General features: G+C 48.2%; 1 protein-coding gene across 1 annotated transcript in view; it reads right to left on the bottom strand.

Annotated features, from left to right (window-relative positions):
- LOC311243433 (importin-13-like) overlaps positions 1-22,602 on the bottom strand; it is a gene marked incomplete at both ends in the record, with an annotated part of 159,906 nt that overhangs the window by 65,229 nt on the left and 72,075 nt on the right. The window contains 8 exon segments of the mRNA XM_084332664.1: positions 37-78; positions 81-185; positions 3,400-3,480; positions 7,824-7,970; positions 13,601-13,735; positions 14,267-14,293; positions 14,489-14,670; positions 22,436-22,583. Coding sequence (XP_084188790.1) covers positions 37-78; positions 81-185; positions 3,400-3,480; positions 7,824-7,970; positions 13,601-13,735; positions 14,267-14,293; positions 14,489-14,670; positions 22,436-22,583 — 867 coding nt within the window.

Below are 22,602 nucleotides of genomic sequence, written 5' to 3'. Positions count from 1 at the left end.
GAAGAAGATGAGGAGGAAGAGGGGGGGGAGGCCCACCTGGCGTGCGAGCTCCAGAGGCGCGGCCTGCGGGCGGCCTGCGGGAAGGCGCTGTAGATCTGAGCCAGCGTCTCACTCAGACGGGCCACCAGGGGACCAAAGTCATGGAGGAGGGTCCGTACCGAGCGCTCAAACACCCCACACACTGCCTGGGGGGGAGAGGGGGGGCTGTGAGAGGGTGGGGGTCAGGGGGGGGAGAGGGGGGACTGTGAGAGGGTGGGGGTCAGGGGGTGAGAGGGGGGCTGTGAGAGGGTGGGGGTCAGGGGGTGAGAGGGGGCTGTGAGAGGGTGGGGGTCAGGGGGGGGAGAGGGGGGCTGTGAGAGGGTGGGGGTCAGGGGGTGAGAGGGGGGGCTGTGAGAGGGTGGGGGTCAGGGGGGGGAGAGGGGGGGCTGTGAGGTGGGGGTCAGGGGGTGAGAGGGGGGGCTGTGAGAGGGTGGGGGTCAGGGGGGGGAGAGGGGGGGCTGTGAGAGGGTGGGGGTCAGGGGGGGAGAGGGGGGCTGTGAGAGGGTGGGGGTCAGGGGGTGAGAGGGGGGCTGTGAGAGGGTGGGGGTCAGGGGGGGGAGAGGGGGGGCTGTGAGAGGGTGGGGGTCAGGGGGGGGAGAGGGGGGGCTGTGAGAGGGTGGGGGTCAGGGGGGGGAGAGGGGGGGCTGTGAGAGGGTGGGGGTCAGGGGGGGGAGAGGGGGGGCTGTGAGAGGGTGGGGGTCAGGGGGTGAGAGGGGGGCTGTGAGAGGGTGGGGGTCAGGGGGTGAGAGGGGGGCTGTGAGAGGGTGGGGGTCAGGGGGGGAGAGGGGGGGCTGTGAGAGGGTGGGGGTCAGGGGGTGAGAGGGGGGCTGTGAGAGGGTGGGGGTCAGTACACACACACACACACACACACACACACTCCACACACACACACACACTCCACACACACTCCACACCAGTGGAGGTTTCTCTATGACAACACGTGAAACACAAATTCACTCATAATTCATAATTATTATTAATTTACATATATATATAAAAAAAAATTATTTATATATATATAAAAATCTTATTTTTTTAATTATTATTATTTTATATTTTTTTATTAGAAAAGTTTTCCTCTGTAAAAAAAATGCCAGTGAATTTTTTTTTCTTCAAAAAATTTCCAAAATTGACAGCTCTGAGCAGGCCTGCACTGTAGTAATGACTGCAGTAATATTCGTGCATGTTCACTTCACAGGCTGACCCAATGTTAAATAAATAATAAATAACAGCCAATCGAAATAGGCTATTAACTTCGTCTAAGCACGGTCTGTGCAGTTAAACTCTTGCCATTGAATGGAGGGTTGAATGATTGACAGCCCTTGACATCCAATACACAGAGGTTGAATATGATTCGCAGCCTTGCAAATCCAATCAGAGATTGGTGCATTGCAAAGTCAAAACGGGTCCAGCTGCAGGTCCGGAGGTTAGGTTTAGCTCGGGCCAATCTCAAGTTTCTCAAGTTTCTTTATTAGTTGTCATACAGAAGTACAGAATACTTTTATACAAAATGTAACAGAAAGAAGCATTTTGTATAAAAGTATTCTGTACTTCTGTATGACAACTAATAAAGAAACTTGAGATTGGCCAGAGCTAAACCTAACCTCCGGACCTGCAGCTGGACCCATTTTGACTGTTTGAAAGAGCAAGCTAGTAGTTTAGTTGTTGTTTAGTAGTTAGTAAGCTGTACAGCTATAACAAGTCAAGTCAGGCTAAATTAAACTTTGCGCGAATATTACATGTAGGACCGAAGTATAAACCAGCAACTGAGCAACATGAAGAAGTGGACTTATGCATCTGGATCAGAAAAAACGTTGTGGATGAAAAAGTAAGTAGGCTACAGTGTTTGTAAAAGCTTGTATGCTAACAGTAGCTAGCCAGCTTAGCCTACATCACAATGATTATCACCAAGCTAACTTACTGTACACACTGTAGGGCTGGGCAATTAATCAAAACAGAATCGCGATATCGATTCATAGACCTATGCAATCTCATTTCTAAGTTATGACTATTTTTCTTTTATTAAAAAAACGTTTTTTTTTTGTTTTTTTTTACTTTTTAAATTATTTTATCTGGGTTGAACATGATTTGTGGAGCTCCCTCTGGTGTTGTGGTCGTGGTATTCACTGACCTTTGGGAAGTATTTCAACATGCACATGGGTATCTTAGTGGTGTAGTGTATCTTGTAGACCAGGCCCATTGCAAGTTGCTGTACTCTGTCGTCTACTGGATTTTAGGAGTAAGGTCAAGCAGTAGTCTGACCAGTTTGTTTTGTGATGTTTGTAATCTTGTTTTTAGTGCCTTTGAGGTGCTTTGGTACCATGAGGTGCAAGCATAGTCGTAGTACCCTTGAATGAGTGCTCCTGTTAGAGTCTTCAAGGTATTCTTGTTTACCAGAGAGGAGATCCGGTACAGGAATCTAGTTCGTTGGTTGACTTAGTTTTATTACATTGGATCCCATTTTGTCACAGGAATGATTTGCCTCTATAGGATGGAACCCAGGTAGGGAATTTCATCTTTCCTTTTAAGATAAGATAAGATATTCCTTTATTGATCCCCTTGGGGAAATTCAGGCATCATAGCAGCATGTGGGAAGGGGGGGGGGGGGGGGGTACAGGTAGTGAAAACAACACAAGCAGTGTAAACAAATAGGTCAATATAATTTACTATCTAACTAACTGAAATATATTTTCACAGTGTCACATAAGGTGCTGTATGCATAAGGTAGTGTTATAATTTACTATCTAACTAACTGAAATATACATTATTCATTATTCACAGTATCCACATAAGGTGCAGTATGCATAAGGTAGTGTTATTGTCTTACTTGGGTTCCTATTAGTTCTAGGTCGATGTCTGGCAGCAGTCGCTGCCCACTGTTGTGGAGCCTGATGGCCACTGGTATGAAGGACTGGCCGAGGCGGTTAGTTGAGTGTCGGGGGGGTATGAGTCTGTGGCTTCCTTGTCACCTTCACCTAATATGTTTTGATCTGGTCAGGTGCGCTGTCACCTAAAATGTTTTGATCTGATCAGGTGCGCTGTCACCTAATATGTTTTGATCTGGTCAGGTGCGCTGTCACCTAATATGATTTCATCTGGTCAGGTGTGCCGTCACCTAATATGATTTCATCTGGTCAGGTGCGCTGTCACCTAATGTTAATATGTTTTCATCTGTGTCCACTGACCACTGACACACAGTGGGGGATGTTTTAAAAATATAATTTAATATATAATATAATATAATAATTTGTGCTTTACCTAAAAATTTGGTCAGCAGCCTCCACTGCTCCACACACACACACTCCACACACACACACACACTCCACACACTCACACACTCCACACACTCCACACACACACCTCCACTACTTCTGAGTCATGGAGCCACTTGCTGAGGATGGTCTGGATGAGTGGAAACACCTGCTGTAACACGATCACCACCTGAGGGAGGGAGGGACGGAGGAGGAGAGGAGGAGAAGAGAGGAGAGGAGGGGAGGGGAGAGGAGAAGAGAGGAGAGGAGGGGAGAAGAGAAGAGAAGAGAAGAGAGGAGAGGAGGGGAGGGGAGAAGAGAAGAGAAGAGAGGAGAGGAGAGGAGAGGAGAGGAGAGGAGAGGAGAGGAGAGGAGAGGAGGGGAGAGGAGAGGAGGGGAGAGGAGAGGAGAGGAGGGGAGGGGAGGGAAGAGGAGAGGAGAGGAGAGGAGAGGAGAGGAGAGGAGAGGAGAGGAGAGGAGAGGAGATGAGAGGAGAGGAGAGGAGAGGAGGAGAAGAGAAGAGAAGAGAAGAGAAGAGAAGTGAAGAGAAGAGAAGAGAAGAGGAGAAGAAAAGAAGGAGTGTAAACACTGGGTCTTAGTGGGTGTGGTCTGGGTCTTAGTGGGTGTGGCCTGGTCTTAGTGGGTGTGGCCTGGTCTTAGTGGGTGTGGTCTGGTCCTAGTGGGTGTGGCCTGCTCTTAGTGGGTGTGGCCTGGTCTTAGTGGGTGTGGTCTGGGTCTTGGTGGGTGTGGCCTGGTCTTAGTGGGTGTGGTCTCATCTTAGTGGGTGTGGCCTGGTCTTAGTGGGTGTGGTCTGATTCTAGCTCACTATATCTCACGACCTTCTGATGGCGGCGGATGCTGGAACCCCATCCAATCGGCTGCCTTTGACACGGATGATCATGTTATCGTCCTGGACTGTCTCCATTCCGACGTCGAACTCCATGACCTAGCCCTGGGCTTGTTCCAGTCCCTCTTGGCTGGTCGGACTGAGTGTGTCTCCCTGGGAGGCGCAACATCCTCTACTCACCCCGTCACCTGTGGTGTCCCCCAGGGATCCGTCCTCGGCCCCCTGCTGTTCACCCTGTACATGCTCCCCCTCGGCCGCATCATCAGCCGGCACGGTGTGTCGTTCCACTGCTATGCTGACGACACCCAGCTGTACATTCGAATTTCACCATCTTCACCATCATCACCCCCCCCACACTGACCGCTTGCCTGGAGGAGACTAAGGCGTGGATGAACCACAGGTTTCTACAGGTCAACAGCTCCAAAACGGAAGCCATGCTGGTTTGTACCCCACTCCAGGTCCGGTCATCCACCATCACCATCATCTCCTTCTCCGGCCAGGACATTCCTCTCTCCACCCTTGTCACTAACTTGGGAGTGAAAGTGGAACCCCACCTCTCATTCAAGACTCACATCAAATACATCTGCAAGACGTCTTTCTTTCACCTCAGGAACATCTCAAAACTCCACTCCTCACTCACTCTGGCAGATTCAGAGAAACTCGTCCACGCCTTCGTCTCCTCCAGGCTGGACTATTGCAATGCACTCCTCATCGGGATCCCTAGTAAAAGCATTCAAAAACTGCAAACCATCCAGAATAGCACTTCTAGGATCCTGATGAGGGTGCGCAAATATGACCACATCACCCCCACCCTCAGATCACTTCACTGGCTCCCCGTGGAACACAGGATCGAGTACAAGGTCTCCCTCCTCACTCACCAGTGTGTACACGGTGGCGCCCCTGCCTACCTCAAGGAACTCCTCACCCCCCAGTCCTCCTCACACTCCCTCAGCTCCGGCACAGCCTACCTCCTCAAATCCCCCAGGACTAAGCTGCACACCATGGGCGATCGAGCCTTCTGCTCGGCCACGCCCAGACTATGGAATGCTCTCCCCAACCACCTGAGAGCACCACAAACTGTTAATACTTTCAAATGTGGACCCACCATTTTGTGTTTCATAAAAGTAATAGAGTTAATTTTTTCATGTATGTTGTCCTGGGCTTTTCATTCCCTTGTTTAAATGTCGTCCTCCTGTCTGGTTGTTGTTTGTGATATTGCTTTGGTTGTTGTTGTGATATTGTTTTGTGTCTAGTTTGGTGTTTAATTGTTTCTGTGTTTTGGACTGGCTGTGCCAGGTGTTGTCAATTATAATTAGTCGTGTATTTAACTGTGGGTCTGTCCTCACTCCTTTGTGGCGTCATTTCCTCCGTGTTCCCGTACCTGTCGTGTCTGCTGTCGTCTCCCTTGCCCTGCTGTCAAGTCAAGTCAAGTCAAGTCAAGTCAAGTCAAGTCAAGTACATTTTATTTATATAGCACATTTCCAGGCAGAGGCAGCTGGCACCAAAGTGCTTCACAGGCAGGTTGATAAAAACTAAATAATGTGATGCAAGATATAAGATTAAAAACATAATAAAGCAATGAAAGTAATAAAAACAAAATAATATGATGCAAGATATAAGATTAAAAACATAGTAAAGCAATGAAAGTAATAAAAACAGGTAGGACACAGTAAAACAAAAAGGATAGAAGGGCCAGGGGTCTAGTGGTGATTAAGTGGGGGGGAAGGCCAGGGAGAACAGGTAGGTTTTTAAAAGTGATTTAAAAGCCTGCACGGTCTGGGCGGTCCGTACGCTGAGGGGGAGGCTGTTCCACAATCTAGGCGCTGCGGTGGAGAAAGCTCTGTCTCCCCTAGTCTTGAGCCTAGTTCTAGGCACCACCAATAGCAGCTGGTCAGCTGATCTGAGGGATCGGTGGAGGGTGTGGCGGTGCAGGAGTTCGGACAGATAGGGAGGAGCCGTGCCATTTAGTGATTTAAAAACATTTAGGGCTAATTTAAAATCGATCCTAAAGCGGACAGGCAGCCAGTGGAGCGAGGCCAAAACTGGGCTGATGTGTTCATGTTTTTTTGTTTTGGTGAGGGGGCGCGCGGCTGTGTTCTGTTCACATTGTCCTCCCTGGAACCGTTACAGGTGTGGGTCTTAGTGGGTTGGGTCTGGTCTTAGTGGGTTGAGTGTGGCCTGGTCTTACTGGGTTGAGTGTGGGTCTTAGTGGGTTGGGTCTGGTCTTAGTGGGCCATGTGTGGCCTGGTCTTACTGGGTTGAGTGTGGGTCTTAGTGGGTCAGGTGTGGCCTGGTCTTACTGTGTTGAGTCTGGTCTTACTGGGTTGGGTCTGGTCTTACTGGGTTGAGTGTGGGTCTTAGTGGGTCAGGTGTGGCCTGGTCTTACTGTGTTGAGTCTGGTCTTACTGGGTTGGGTCTGGTCTTACTGGGTTGAGTGTGGTCTGGTCTTACTGGGTTGAGTGTGGCCTGGTCTTACTGGGTTGAGTGTGGGTCTTAGTGGGTTGGGTCTGGTCTTACTGGGTTGAGTGTGGGTCTTAGTGGGTTGGGTCTGGTCTTACTGGGTTGAGTGTGGGTCTTACTGGGTTGAGTGTGGGTCTTAGTGAGTTGGGTCTGGTCTTACTGGGTTGAGTGTGGTCTGGTCTTACTGGGTTGAGGGTGGGTCTTACTGGGTTGAGTCTGGTCTTACTGGGTTGAGTCTGGTCTTATTGGGTTGAGTCTGGTCTTACTGGGTTGAGTCTGGTTTTACTGGGTTGAGTCTGGTCTTACTGGGTTGAGTCTGGTTTTACTGGGTTGAGTCTGGTCTTACTGGGTTGAGTCTGGTCTTACTGGGTTGAGTGTGGCCTGGTCTTACTGGGTTGAGTGTGGGTCTTACTGGGTTGAGTCTGGTCTTACTGGGTTGAGTCTGGTCTTACTGGGTTGAGTGTGGTCTGGTCTTACTGGGTTGAGTCTGGTGGGTTGAGTCTGGTCTTACTGGGTTGAGTGTGGGTCTTACTGGGTTGAGTCTGGTCTTACTGGGTTAAGTCTGGTCTTACTGGGTTGAGTGTGGGTCTTACTGGGTTGAGTCTGGTCTTACTGGGTTGAGTGTGGGTCTTACTGGATTGAGTCTGGTCTTACTGGGTTGAGTGTGGGTCTTACTGGGTTGGGTCTGGTCTTACTGGGTTGAGTCTGGTCTTACTGGGTTGAGTGTGGCCTGGTCTTACTGGGTTGAGTCTGGTCTTACTGGGTTGAGTCTGGTCTTACTGGGTTGAGGGTGGGTCTTACTGGTTTGAGTCTGGTCTTACTGGGTTGAGTCTGGTCTTACTGGGTTGAGTCTGGTCTTACTGGGTTGAGGGTGGTCTTACTGGGTTGAGGGTGGGTCTTACTGGGTTGAGTCTGGTCTTACTGGGTCGAGTCTGGTCTTACTGGGTTGAGTCTGGTCTTACTGGGTTGAGGGTGGTCTTACTGGGTTGAGGGTGGGTCTTACTGGGTTGAGTCTGGTCTTACTGGGTCGAGTCTGGTCTTACTGGGTTGAGTCTGGTCTTACTGGAAGGAGTCTGGTCTTACTGGTTTGAGGGTGGGTCTTACTGGGTTGAGTCTGGTCTTACTGGGTTGAGTCTGGTCTTACTGGAAGGAGTCTGGTCTTACTGGGTTGAGGGTGGGTCTTACTGGGTTGAGTCTGGTCTTACTGGGTTGAGGGTGGGTCTTACTGGGTTGAGTGTGGCCTGGGAGAGTGCAGGTCTTGCGGAGGCTGCCCCCTCTCCACCCTCGGCCAGCCTGTTGACGTCCAGAGTGGTGAACAGGTTGGACAGCATCCCCAGGATGTGGATAATGGACGGCTTACTGGAGGGGCTGGGCTGTTGAGAGAGAGGGTGTCGTTATGGTTGGATGGCCTGCCCTGCCCTGCCCTGTCCTGCCCTGTCCTGTCCTGTCCTGTCCTGTCCTGTCCTGTCCTCCTGTCCTGTCCTGTCCTCCTGTCACTGTCCTGTCCTGTCCTGTCCTGCCCTGCCCTGTCCTGTCCTGCCCTGTCCTGTCCTGTCCTGTCCTGCCCTGCCCTGCCCTGTCCTGCCCTGTCCTCCTGTCACTGTCCTGTCCTGTCCTGCCCTGTCCTGCCCTGCCCTGTCCTGCCCTGTCCTGTCCTGTCCTGTCACTGTCCTGTCCTGCCCTGCCCTGTCCTGCCCTGTCCTGTCCTGTCCTGTCCTGCCCTGTCCTGTCCTGTCCTGCCCTGTCCTGTCCTGTCCTATCCTGTCCTCTCCTGTCCTGCTCTGTCCTGTCCTGTCACTGTCCTGTCACTGTCCTGTCCTGTCCTGTCCTGCCCTGCTCTGTCCTGTCCTGTCCTGCTCTGTCCTGTCCTGTCACTGTCCTGTCCTGTCCTGTCCTGTCCTGTCCTGTCCTGCTCTGTCCTGTCCTGCCCTGCTCTGTCCTGTCCTGTCCTGTCCTGTCCTGTCCTGTCCTGCTCTGTCCTGTCCTGTCCTGCCCTGCTCTGTCCTGTCCTGTCCTGCTCTGTCCTGTCCTGTCACTGTCCTGTCCTGTCCTGTCCTGTCCTCTCCTGTCCTGCCCTGTCCTGTCCTGTCCTGTCCTGTCCTCTCCTGTCCTGCTCTGTCCTGTCCTGCTCTGTCCCCCTGCTCTGTCCCCCCTGTCCTGCCCTGTCCTGTCCTGCTCTGTCCTGTTCTGTCCTGTCCTGCTCTGTCCTGTCCTGTCCTGTCCTGTCCTGTCCTGTCACTGTCCTGTCACTGTCCTGTCACTGTCCTGCTCTGTCCTGTCCTGTCCTGTCCTGTCCTGTCACTGTCCTGTCACTGTCCTGTCCTCTCCTGTCCTGTCACTGTCCTGTCCTGTCCTGTCACTGTCCTGTCCTGGCCTGTCCTGCTCTGTCCTGTCCTCTCCTGTCCTGTCCTGTCCTGTCCTGTCCTGTTCTGTCCTGTCCTGTCCTGTCCTGTCCTGCTCTGTCCTGTCCTGTCCTGTCCTGTCCTGTCCTGTCCTGCTCTGTCCTGTCCTGTTATGTCCTGTCCTGTCCTGCTCTGTCCTGTCCTGCTCTGTCCTGTCACTGTCCTGTCCTGCTCTGTCCTGTCCTGCCCTGTCCTGTCCTCTCCTGTCCTGTCCTGTCCTGTTCTGTCCTGTCCTGTCCTGTCCTGTCCTGTCCTGCCCTGTCCTGCCCTGTCCTGTCCTGTTCTGTCCTGTCCTGTCCTGTCCTGTCCTGCTCTGTCCTGTCCTGTCCTGTCCTGTCCTGCCCTGTCCTGTCCTGTCCTGTCCTGTCCTGTCCTGTCCTGCTCTGTCCTGTCCTGTCACTGTCCTGTCCTGTCCTGCCCTGTCCTGTCCTGTCCTGTTCTGTTCTGTTTTTTTGTGTTCTTTTTTTTGTGTTCGTTTTCGTTTTAGTTCGTTAATTATTTTGCGTTCGTTTTTTTCTTTCGTTTTTTTGCATTTTCGTTTTAGTTCGTCAATTTTTTTTGCGTATATTATTATTTTTTTTTTAGTTCGTTAATTTTTTGCGTTTTTTTTTCAGTTCGTTAGTTTTTTTGCGTTCGTTTTTTTTTTTTGCGTTTTCGTTTTAGTTCGTTCATTTTTTTGCGTTTTTTTTGTTTTGTGTTTTTCGTTTTAGTTCCTTATTTTTTGCGTTTTCGTTTTTTTTTCGTACGTTTTTTTGCGTTTTTGTTTTAGTTAGTTCATTTTTTTGCGTTTTCGTTTTTTTGCGTTTTCGTTTTTTTTTGCGTTTTCGTTTTAGTTCGTTCTTTTTTTTCTCCTGTCCTGTTCTGTCCTGCTCTGTCCTGTCCTGTCCTGCCCTGTCCTGTCCTGTCCTGTCCTGTTCTGTCCCCCCTGTTCTGTCCTGTCCTGTCCTGTCCTGTTCTGTCCTGTCCCCCCTGTCCTGTCCTGTCCTGCTCTGCTCTGTCCTGTCCTGTCACTGTCCTGTCCTGTCCTGTTCTGTCCTGTCCTCTCCTGTCCTCTCCTGTCCTCTCCTGTCCTGTCCTGTCCTGTTCTGTCCTGTCCTGTCCTCTCCTGTCCTGTCACTGTCCTGTCCTGTCCTGTCCTGCTCTGTCCTGTCCTGTCCTGTCACTGTCCTGTCCTGTCCTGTCCTGTCCTGCTCTGTCCTGTCCTGTCACTGTCCTGTCCTGTCCTGTTCTGTCCTGTCCTGTCCTGTCACTGTCCTGTCCTGTCCTGTTCTGTTCTGTTCTGTCCTGTCCTGTCCTGTCCTGTCCTGCTCTGTCCTGTTCTGTCCTGCTCTGTCCTGTCCTGTCCTGTCCTGTCACTGTCCTGTCCTGTCCTGTTCTGTCCTGTCCTGTCCTGTTCTGTCCTGTCCTGTCCTGTCCCCCCTGTTCTGTCCTGTCCTGCTCTGTCCTGTCCTGTCCTGCTCTGTCCTGTCCTGTCCTGTCCTGTCCTGTCCTGTCCTGTCCTGCTCTGTCCTGTCACTGTCCTGTCCTGTCCTGCCCTGTCCTGTCCTGTCCTGTCCTGTTCTGTTCTGTTTTTTTGTGTTCTTTTTTTTGTGTTCGTTTTCGTTTTAGTTCGTTAATTATTTTGCGTTCGTTTTTTTTCGTTCGTTTTTTTGCATTTTCGTTTTAGTTCGTCCATTTTTTTTGCGTATTTTTTTTTGTTCGTTTTTTGTTCGTTCATTTTTTGCGTTTTTTTTCAGTTCGTTAGTTTTTTTGCGTTCGTTTTTTTTGCGTTTTCGTTTTAGTTCGTTCATTTTTTTGCGTTTTTTTTGTTTTGTGTTTTTCGTTTTAGTTCCTTATTTTTTGCGTTTTCGTTTTTTTTTTCGTACGTTTTTTTGCGTTTTTGTTTTAGTTAGTTCATTTTTTTGCGTTTTCGTTTTTTTGCGTTTTCGTTTTTTTTGTGTTTTCGTTTTAGTTCGTTCTTTTTTTTCTCCTGTCCTGCCCTGTCCTGTCCTGTCCTGTCCTGTTCTGTCCTGTCCTGCCCTGTCCTGTCCTGTCCTGTCCCCCCTGTTCTGTCCTGTCCTGTCCCCCCTGTTCTGTCCTGCTCTGTCCTGTCCTCTCCTGTCCTGTCACTGTCCTCTCCTGTCCTGTCCCCCCTGTCCTGTCCTGTCCTGTCCTGCTCTGTCCTGTCCTCTCCTGTCCTCTCCTGTCCTGTCCTGTCCTGTCCTGTCCTGTCCTGTCCTGTCCTCTCCTGTCCTGTCCTCTCCTGTCCTCTCCTGTCCTGTCCTGTCCTGTCCTGTCCTGTCCTCTCCTGTCCTCTCCTGTCCTGCTCTGTCCTGTCCTGTCCTGCCCACCCTGTGTGTGTGTGTGTGTGTGTGTGTGTGTGTGTGTGTGTGTGTGTGTGTGTGTGTGTGTGTGTGTGTGTGTGTGTGTGTGTGTGTGTGTGTGTGTGTGTGTGTGTGTGTGTGTGTGCAGGGACGTGCACAGGACTTTAGAGGGGCAGGTGCTCAAAGGCTGAAAAGGGCACCACACTTGTGTGTATATATTAAGCGAGCACGACTTTTAAGGGCCCTTTTCGGGCGGGGGGCCCCCTTTTTATGCTTTTTGGGGGGTTTTGGTGATCAAATATTGAATATTGAACTATAATAATCAGTGCAGGAGCTCACTTATCCTTGAAAGACACTTTTATCACTGACTTAAAAGGCCCATACATCTCCATACATGTTCAGGGGGGAGGGAATAAGTGCTTACCCTACAGACCCCAAGAAGTGCTGTATATTCTGTATTGTTTAATATAAATGCATTTTTTATTCCAATCTCGATTTGTATTTGATATTCCCAAATCCCATCGGACTTGACTTCTTCGTGTCCCTCAATGAGTGTAATACCAGCATTCAACAGCGGTTTCTATTATCATCATCATCATCATCACCACCCACGCTATGCATAAAATATATAGGTCCGCGGAGAGGCACGCTGAGGAGGCTGTGCAAACTGCAATGGAATATGGGGCATCTCTCTCTCTTTACCTAATATTTTGATTCTATCCTGACATTTTTCTGTTGGAAGGGCAGTCTATATGCGTAACAGTAAAAAAAAATATATATATATTTTTTTTTTCAAAAAGGGCACTTTTTTGATGAGGCTCAAAAAGGCAGGTGCTCAGGCACCCCTTGGCCTCTATGTGTGCACGTGCCTGTGTGTGTGTGAGAGAGAGAGAGAGAGAGAGAGAGAGAGAGAGAGAGAGAGAGAGAGAGAGAGAGAGAGAGAGAGAGAGAGAGAGAGAGAGAGAGAGAGAGAGAGAGAGAGAGAGAGAGAGAGGGGGGGGGGGGTTGAGAGAGATGAGGAAGGGGCAAGAGAGAAAGAGAGAGGGGGTGGGGGGGGTGAGTCCTCAGCCCTTGTGTGGGTGAATGTAACAAGTTCCTAATGTTTTCTTTCCCCTATTATTTCATGCACTTTATTCAATGTTTTAAATTATTATTTTCTTTTAAGTTATTTTGTGCATCACTCTGTTTTGAATTTGATGCAAATTTGCAATGCATGAGGGTCATCCTTTTGTGTTAAATAGCTGCATAAAGCAAGCATTTGTTTTGATTGATTGAAAACTTTATTAACAGATTGCAGAATGGCTACAATACAGTACGGCTCAATACACACAATTGTTAAGGGGATGCAGACCAGAGAAAGACTTTCGTCTTGTTTACATCAGGGTCCCCCATTTTCAATGACATCATGACACATGACATACATGACATACAGATAGACAGTACTGCTACATCTATACATTTATGACATACCAGATTTACAAATACAGTACTGTTTGTGATACAAGAAGAGTAAGAGTGTTGAGTCTCATGTTGATAAGAGTATTAAAGAGTATTAAAACTTTTTTTTTTAAATGCAATTAATTTGTGATTAATCGTGAGTTAACTATGGACAATCATGCGATTAATCAGATTAAAGATTTTAATTGTTTGACAGCACTAATAATTAATAGGGCTGTCAGTTTATCGCGTTAATTAGATTAATTAATTACACAGCAAATTATCGCGTTATGAAAATTACCTAACTCAAAATTAATTTAATTTTTTTTAATTTTAATTTTTTTTATCTCATTCATTCCATAAGAACGTAGAATAAACATTTACAGACTTTTTTTTAATATGGTTCATTTGCATGTTCTTGGTATCTGATTCTAGGGACATCTATGGATCTCAGGGAATGTATTCCCGGTGTCAGAAATACTGTGTCTGTTACTAGGCTTGAGTACATTGTAATGAACCAAATGAGAATATCAATTAATATTATACTTTTTTTGACTGTGAATAACACCATGCTAAAATTGACCAGACCTGAACAATCTAAGAAAATGAATAAATGGAAGATGATTAAACAGAAGGTTTTGTAGATACAGTACTGAATTCATGCCATCCGGACACATGCCATTTGAAATATGATTATAGAATATACAATATCAGGCCTAAAATGGTTATGCGATTAAAATGCGATTAATTAGATTAATTAATTACAAATCCTGTAATTAATTAGATAAAAAAAAATTAATCGCCTGACAGCACTAATAATAATTAATATAAACATGTGCTTGTTTCTCCTTGTCGTCTCACCTCCTGTTGGACCAGAGTGTCCAGCCTCTGGACGTGGGGCGTGACGAGGGCGTGGAGGCCGGCCAGGACCTCGCCCCCCGGGAGGCCTGAGAGCAGCAGGCCTAGAGCCTGCATCAGCCACATGACCTGGCTGCTCTGCACGCACACACACACACACACACACACACACACACACACACACACACACACACACACACACACACACACACACACACACACACACACACACACACACACACACACACACACACACACACACACACACACACACACACACACAGGCGCACACACAGGCGCACACACACACACACACGCACACACACACACACACACACACACACACACACACACACACACACACACGCACACACACACACACACACACACACACACACACACACACACACACACACACACACACACACACACAGGCGCACACACAGGCGCACACACACACACACACACACACACACACACACACACACACACACACACACACACACACACACACACACACACACACACACACACACACACACACACACACACACACACACACACACACACACACACACAGATCTTAAGTGTCTTCGTCAGAGAGCAGATGCCTGTACTTTTGTTCCAGATAAAGTTGAAAGTGCTACTAGTTGATTGCTTCATACTGACCTTATGGACTTCCTTGACCAGCACATCCTGTAAAGAGAAACCATACGTTTAACCTTCTGTAGTGTGGTAGTGAAAGGGTTAACCTCCTGTAGTGTGGTAGTGAAAGGTTAACCTTCTGTAGTGAAAGGGTTAACCGTCTGTAGTGCGATAGTGAAAGGTTAACCTTCTGTAGTGTGGTAGTGAAAGGGTTAACCGTCTGTAGTGCGATAGTGAAAGGTTAACCTGTGACACCGTCATGATGTCGTGGCTGTAGGGGCCGAGGTCCTGGCGACACTCCCTGCAGATCCTCTTCAGCGTCGACACGCTGGACACCGACAGCTCCGGCTTCAGCAGACCCTGCAGCACCACCGGCAACACGCTACCCAGCATCACGGGGTGGTCCGCCAACCACTCCGCCAGGGACCCTGCAGCGGCACAGAGGAGAGGAGAGGGAGGTGTAGTGGTTACTTCCTGGTCTATAGGGAGGTGTAGTGGTTACTTCCTGGTCTATAGGGAGGTGTAGTGGTTACTTCCTGGTCTATAGGGAGGTGTAGTGGTTACTTCCTGGTCTATAAGGAGGTGTAGTGGTTACTTCCTGGTCTATAGGGAGGTGTAGTGGTTACTTCCTGGTCTATAGGGAGGTGTGGTGGTTACTTCCTGGTCTATAGGGAGGTGTAGTGGTTACTTCCTGGTCTATAGGGAGGTGTAGTGGTTACTTCCTGGTCTATAGGGAGGTGTAGTGGTTACTTCCTGGTCTATAGGGAGGTGTAGTGGTTACTTCCTGGTCTATAGGGAGGTGTAGTGGATGGTTGGTGGATGGTTTTCCAGACTCCAACACTCAATCAACACCACCCAATCATGGATCACCACACACCTGTTAAAACATGGCTTCTCACTTCAGTCTTTCTCTCTCTCTGGCATGAGGCTAGGCCTATTGTGATTTTGTAACCTTGACTTTGACAATATTGCATTTCGTTTATTGGCCTTTGTGCTTAGTGGAAATTGCCTTGTGTGTGTATGGCCACAGAGAGAGCATTGTTAGTTATAGTTTGTTTTTGTATATATTCTGCCTTTGTTGTATGTATCATTAATGTGTTTTTCTCTCTTTCTCAGGAAGCACAGATGGGGTGAGCTGCCATTTCCTTTGGACATTGTTTTCTCCTGTTTTGGTTAGGTAAGAGTAGTTTAGGTAATATAATTCCTTTTACCATAGATTAGATTGCTTTATTTGGAGTATAGTGGTGTTTGTTTGTTGTTTTGGCCTGGGCTCACCCTTGAGCTACATGTGCTTCCTTTGCATCTATCAATAAATATCATTGTTGTTTACAAACGTGGTCCATCTTTTCTGTCAACCAACTGTTATGTTACAGCCCTTTACCCTTAGACTCACAGGGGTCGTAACATAAATGGGGGCTCGTCCGGGATTTTGTAACCCATGTTCAATTGTTGGTTGATGGATTTGGTGAGCTGTGTTTGTTTACACTTGTATAGTTGATAATTTGTGTCTAAAATGGCAGTTAGTACTTTTGATCTGGGGAAATTCTTGAGCAATCCTACTTGGGAAGAGCTGGATAGCTGCCGCAAGGCAGACTTAGTGGAGATTGCCACACATTCTAAACTCTCGGTTCAACAAAAGCATCTTAAGCAGGATATCAGGTGTCTTGTGGTAGATAAGCTGTTGGAGCAGGGGACGCTTGTTTTACCTGTGGTCTCTGATGAACATGCAAGTCCTCCTGGTGAACCTACTGAAGCACAGCCTTCTGAGGAGCAAGCTCATGGTGAAAGTGCTGAGAAGGCAGGTGTGAAAGTCACATTGCCACATTTTCACTTGGCCTCTCCTGTGTCATCTGGGTCTCGAGAAGGGGCCCAGGTCAAGGTTAGAATAGCCCGTCTCCAGATGGAGGCTCAGGAGAAGGCACAAGCACATGAGGTGGAGTATCGGCTTCGTAAAATGGAGCTTGAGGCAGAAAATGAAAGGGCTGTTAACATTCGTAGGTTGGAGCTTGAGGTGGAAAAAGAGCTCAGACTGCGGGAGTTGGAGCTGGGAGTCCAAAAGAGTGAATCCAACTCTGCTACACCGACTCCTCCACAAGGCCCTGGTATGTCCTCCTCCACAGCTTATTCATCACACACTTTTGATATAAGTAAACACATTGCTTTGGTGCCTCCGTTCCGAGAGACAGAAGTTGATACTTATTTTAATGTGTTTGAGCGTATTGCTGCTTCATTGCCCTGGCCAAGAGAGGTCTGGCCTTTGTTGCTTCAATGCAAATTGACTGGTAAAGCCCAAGAGGTTTGTTCAACACTTTCCCTAAAAGATAGTTTACTGTATGATACTGTGAAGGCTGCCATCCTTTGTGCATATGAGCTTGTGCCCGAAGCTTATAGGCAGAGGTTTCGCAGTCACAAGAGAGCTGTCAACCAGACCTTTGTAGAGTTTGCTAGAGAGAAAGGAACTCTCTTTGATAAATGGTGTGCAGCAAGCAAGGCCTCAGATCTTAACTCTCTCAGAGAACTCATTCTATTAGAAGAGTTTAAGAATCGTTTGCCAGAGCGTATTGTCGTTTACCTGAGTGAGCAGAAAGTGTCCACTCTGCAGCAAGCTGCTGTATTAGCTGATGAGTTTGCGTTAACCCATAAAACTGTGTTTGTAGATAGGCGTGACTCGTTTCTCCCCCATGATTTCTCTCAGAAACATTCTGTCCCCAACCATTCAGAATTCACACACCCCCGACCAAAAATGTCACCTCCACGCTCAAAAGAGGAGCGGACATGTTACTACTGTCATAAATCTGGTCATGTTATTTCTGACTGTTTAACATTGAAACGTAAGCAGCAACCGTCCTCTCAGAACTTTAGGCAACCCAAAGGGGTTGGTCTGATTAAAATGGCACCTGATTCCGATCGACAGATGCACAATGATCAGGATGTTCTCGACCCTTGTTTCAGGCCATTTATTTCCAAGGGTTTAGTTTCCTTGACAGGGGATCCAAAAGATCAGTGTACAGTTCAGATCTTACGAGATACTGGAGCCTCACAATCCTTTATCCTCTCTGATGTATTACCTCTGTCTGAGAAATCTTCCTGTGGTTCTAGTGTCCTAGTTCAAGGTATTGAGATGGGTTTCGTGACAGCCCTGTTACACTGTATTAATGTACAATCTGATTTGGTCACTGGTTTCTTTAAAATAGGGGTGAGACCTTCCTTGCCAGTTAAAGGCATTTCCTTTATCATGGGAAATGATTTAGCTGGAGGCCATGTGAACGCTGTGCTGGAAGTGTTGGATCACCCAGACACAGATTCTGTGCCTGATGACTTGTCACAGAACTTCCCTGAAGTTTTTTCTGCAAGTGTTGTCACTCGGGCTCAATTGAAAAAGAGAGGTGATGAAATTAATTTGTCTGACTCTGTTTTTGCTTCAGCTTTTGTCAGGGAGGAGTTGCTGGCTCCAACTTCTGATACCGCTGACAAACCACCGACTCATAGTAAGGTACCCCCACAGACAACTGTAACTAGTTCCTACGCATTGAAGTTACCCGTTACTTGTGAAATGCTAATTACTGCCCAGAAGGCTGACCCTTCTCTTGCAAAATGTTTCTCTTCTCTTGAAACAGAACAGAGGAGAGAGTTGCATTCTTATTTTGTGGATGAAGGAGTTTTGATGCGTACATGGAGGTCCCATGGTACTAGACTGGCAGAGCATGCACAATCGGAGATAGGGCTACCAGATCAGGTACCAGACTGGAGCACTGTTTATCAGATTGTTGTCCCTGCAGTTTATCGTCAGCATGTACTGTTCTTGGCCCATGACCACCCTTGGTCTGGACATTTGGGAGTCACTAAAACATACAACAGAATACTTCAACATTTCTTTTGGCCTGGTTTGAAGTCCGATGTCGCACAGTACTGTCGTACCTGTAGTACTTGTCAGATCACCGGAAAGCCAAACCAGGTAATTCCACCTGCTCCCCTCTGTCCTATACCAGCGGTCGGTGAACCATTTGAACATGTCATAGTTGACTGTGTCGGTCCGTTGCCAAAGACCAAAGCCGGCAATCAGTTTTTGTTGACAATAATGTGTACCGCCACCCGTTTCCCTGAGGCTATACCTCTTCGCAGAATTACAGCGCCTGTAATAATTAAGGCTTTGACGAAGTTCTTCTCCACGTTTGGACTGCCTAAGGTAGTACAAACTGACCAAGGCACCAACTTCCTGTCTAGGTTATTTGAGCAAGTGTTACAGTCCCTGTGTATCCGACATATAGTGTCCAGTGCCTACCACCCTGAAACTCAGGGGGCTCTAGAACGTTGGCATCAGACATTAAAGTCCATGTTGCGTAAATATTGCTTAGACACAGAGAAAGATTGGGATGAGGGTGTCCCCCTTGTTCTATTTGCTGCGCGAGAGACCATACAGGAGTCTCTTGGTTTCAGTCCTGCTGAGCTAGTTTTCGGGCACACTGTTAGAGGGCCTCTGAAAGTTCTTAAAGAACGGTTCATGACAAAGGGTGCCAGCAAGGCGGTTAGGTGGCCGAGCAGAGATTGCGTTCGTCACCAACCCCGGAGCTGTGAGCTGGATTCGCCTGTTCGAATCCAGCTCACAGCTCCGGGGTTGTCACCAGCTTGGCTGGCCATTCACACTAATACAATTGGCTGTATTAGAGGGTGGGAGAAGCTGGCGGGGTGGGTCCGGGTCGTTGTAAACAGCGACTCCTACAGTTCGGTCGGGGCGCCTGCTAAGCGCGGATAGGACCTGAGGGGGATAGTGTGATCCTCCCACACGCTACGCCCTCTCAATGAGAATCCGCGCTGCCAGGTGAAAAGAAGCGGTGATTGGCTGGACGTGTGTCGGAGGAAGCACGTGGTAGCCTCCACTCTCCCAGATGATCTGACTGTGGGGGGTAAGTGCGCAGCGACCAGGAAGGGACTGGGAATTGGCATACGACTAACATTGGGATGGGAGAAAAAATCTGAGGAAAATGGAGGGGAAAAAAGATCAAAATAAAAAAAAAACTAAGGGTGCCAGCACACCCACTAATGTTCTAGATTTTGTTAGCCAGTTTCGAGAGCGACTGCATCAGGCGTGCTCTCTCGCAAAAGAAGCGCTCTCTTCTTCCCAGAAAACTATGAAACGGCACTATGACGAGAAAGCTGTTTCTCGATCTTTCCAGCCAGGTGATAAGGTTCTAGTCCTGTTACCTATTCTTGGTTCTGCTCTTTCCGCTCGTTTTTCCGGCCCATATGCAATAGACAAGAAAATAAGTGATACGGACTATGTAGTTCGCACCCCTGATCGTAAACGTCACTCTCGTGTTTGCCACATCAATATGCTTAAACCATATTTCTCCAGAGATAGTCTGCAGGTGAAGACCTCAGACCCGACAGCCGGACTGGCCGTCTCTGCTGTTGCCTCAACTCCAATAGTTCCGAACTCTCCTGACGTTAGTGGTGAGGATGTAGATGGCTTAGAGTTGCGCAATGTAGCTTATCAGTGTGCTAGATTGTCCAACACTGAGATGTTATTGAACCTGCCCACTCACTTAGCACACTTATCTGAGGAGCAGCGAGAGAACATTGAAGTACATGTTATCTCTGAGATGGGGATCTCGTTGTTAAAGAAAAAACATGTTTTGTTGGTGTTATGTGTTATGTGTCAAACATGTTTTTGTCTTATGTATGGGGGTGTTACATCCCACTGTATGTATTCCCCAGTGTGTGTCTCCATGTGTGTTTGTTCTCCATTTTTCTTTCCTCCCTCCAGCCATTGTTCCCTCCACCATTGGTCCCTGCCAGGCCTGCCCTTCCATTATAGCCGCACAGCACCGATTGGTGGATGGCTTTCCAGACTCCAACACTCAATCAACACCACCCAATCATGGATCACCACACACCTGTTAAAACATGGCTTCTCACTTCAGTCTTTCTCTCTCTCTGGCATGAGGCTAGGCCTATTGTGATTTTGTAACCTTGACTTTGACAATATTGCATTTCGTTTATTGGCCTTTGTGCTTAGTGGAAATTGCCTTGTGTGTGTATGGCCACAAAGAGAGCATTGTTAGTTATAGTTTGTTTTTGTATATATTCTGCCTTTGTTGTATGTATCATTAATGTGTTTTTCTCTCTTTCTCAGGAAGCACAGATGGGGTGAGCTGCCATTTCCTTTGGATATTGTTTTCTCCTGTTTTGGTTAGGTAAGAGTAGTTTAGATAATGTAATTTCTTTTACCATAGATTAGGTTGGTTTATTTGGAGTATAGTGGTGTTTGTTTGTTGTTTTGGCCTGGGCTCACCCTTGAGCTACATGTGCTTCCTTTGCATCTATCAATAAATATCATTGTTGTTTACAAACGTGGTCCATCTTTTCTGTCAACCAACTGTTATGTTACAGCCCTTTACCTTTAGACACACAGGGGTCGTAACACAACACAATCCAACATAATAGTAAAAGCAATAATAAAATACACAATGAACTGATTAAAAGTGATCACATGTTTGATTGGTTAATAGCCAGGTCTTGAGTTGTTTTGTAAAGGTGTGGTAGGTAGCACAGTGTCTTATTCCAGTTGGTAGGATGTTCCAGAACTGAGTGGCTCTGACTACAAAACAGGACTGACTGAAGGAGCTGGACCTAAACGGCACAGTACAGGCCCCTCTCTGGGTAGAGCTGGACCTAAACACCACAGTACAGTCCCCTCTCTGGGTAGATGTGGACCTAAACAGCACCACAGTACAGGCCCCTCTCTGGGTAGATCTGGACCTAAACGGCACCACAGTACAGGCCCCTCTCTGGGTAGATCTGGACCTAAACGGCACCACAGTACAGTCCCCTCTCTGGGTAGATGTGGACCTAAACAGCACCACAGTACAGTCCCCTCTCTGGGGAGATCTGGACCTAAACGGCACCACAGTACAAGCCCCTCTCTGGGTAGATCTGGACCTAAACACCACAGTACAGTCCCTCTCTGGGTAGATCTGGACCTAAACGGCACCACAGTACAGTCCCCTCTCTGGGTAGATCTGGACCTAAACACCACAGTGCAGTCCCCTCTCTGGGGAGATCTGGACCTAAACGACACAGTACAGTCCCCTCTCTGGGTAGATCTGGACCTAAACGACACAGTACAGTCCCTCTCTGGGTAGATCTGGACCTAAACGACACAGTACAGTCCCTCTCTGGGTAGATCTGGACCTAAACACCACAGTACAGTCCCTCTCTGGGTAGATCTGGACCTAAACACCACAGTACAGTCCCCTCTCTGGGTAGATCTGGACCTAAACAGCACCACAGTACAGTCCCCTCTCTGGGTAGATCTGGACCTAAACGGCACCACAGTACAGTCCCCTCTCTGGGGAGATCTGGACCTAAACAGCACAGTACAGTCCCCTCTCTGGGTAGATCTGGACCTAAACGGCACAGTACAGTCCCCTCTCTGGGGAGATCTGCACCTAAACGGCACCACAGTACAGTCCCCTCTTGGGGAGATCTGGACCTAAACGGCACCACAGTACAGTCCCCTCTCTGGGGAGATCTGGACCTAAACGGCACCACAGTACAGTCCCCTCTCTGGGTAGATCTGGACCTAAACACCACAGTACAGTCCCCTCTCTGGGTAGATCTGGACCTAAACAGCACCACAGTACAGTCCCCTCTCTGGGTAGATCTGGACCTAAACAGCCACAGTACAGTCCCCTCTAGGGTAGATCTGGACCTAAACGGCACCACAGTACAGTCCCTCTCTGGGGAGATCTGGACCTAAACACCACAGTGCAGTCCCCTCTCTGGGTAGATCTGGACCTAAACACCACAGTACAGTCCCTCTCTGGGTAGATCTGGACCTAAACGGCACCACAGTGCAGTCCCCTCTCTGGGTAGATCTGGACCTAAACGGCACCACAGTACAGTCCCCTCTCTGGGTAGAGCTGGACGTATTATAAGATGTTTTTTGTTTGACAAAGTACTGAGAGGTGGAGGGGCCTTGCATTTAAGATCTTGAACAGAAGGCACTGCAGGCATCAGTGTATTTTCTCAGGTTTTCCCAGCTGAAGATTATGTACTTGCTGAGGATGTGACAGTGGTGGTAAGTATATGGTATGGTAAGTATAAGAGGGAGAGAGATGATACCAAGAGCGAGAACTATTGATAGATACTGTAGATGGATAGAATCCTATGGTACACAGGACAGTTAGGTACCTATGGTGTACAGGACGGTGTCGGCCAGCAGGACGTTGCTGATGTTGATCCGGGGGATGAGTCCGATGAGGCCTGGGATCACATCGGAGTAGTTGACATCTATGGTCTCGGCTATCGACTGGAAGCCAAACAACAGGGCCTCTGTGTCCTGCAGGCAGAGAGAGAGA

This window comes from Notolepis coatsorum (assembly GCF_963971535.1).
Source record: "Notolepis coatsorum genome assembly, chromosome: 17".
Lineage (NCBI taxonomy): Eukaryota > Metazoa > Chordata > Actinopteri > Aulopiformes > Paralepididae > Notolepis > Notolepis coatsorum.
This window is presented reverse-complemented; position numbering and strand designations above follow the sequence as displayed.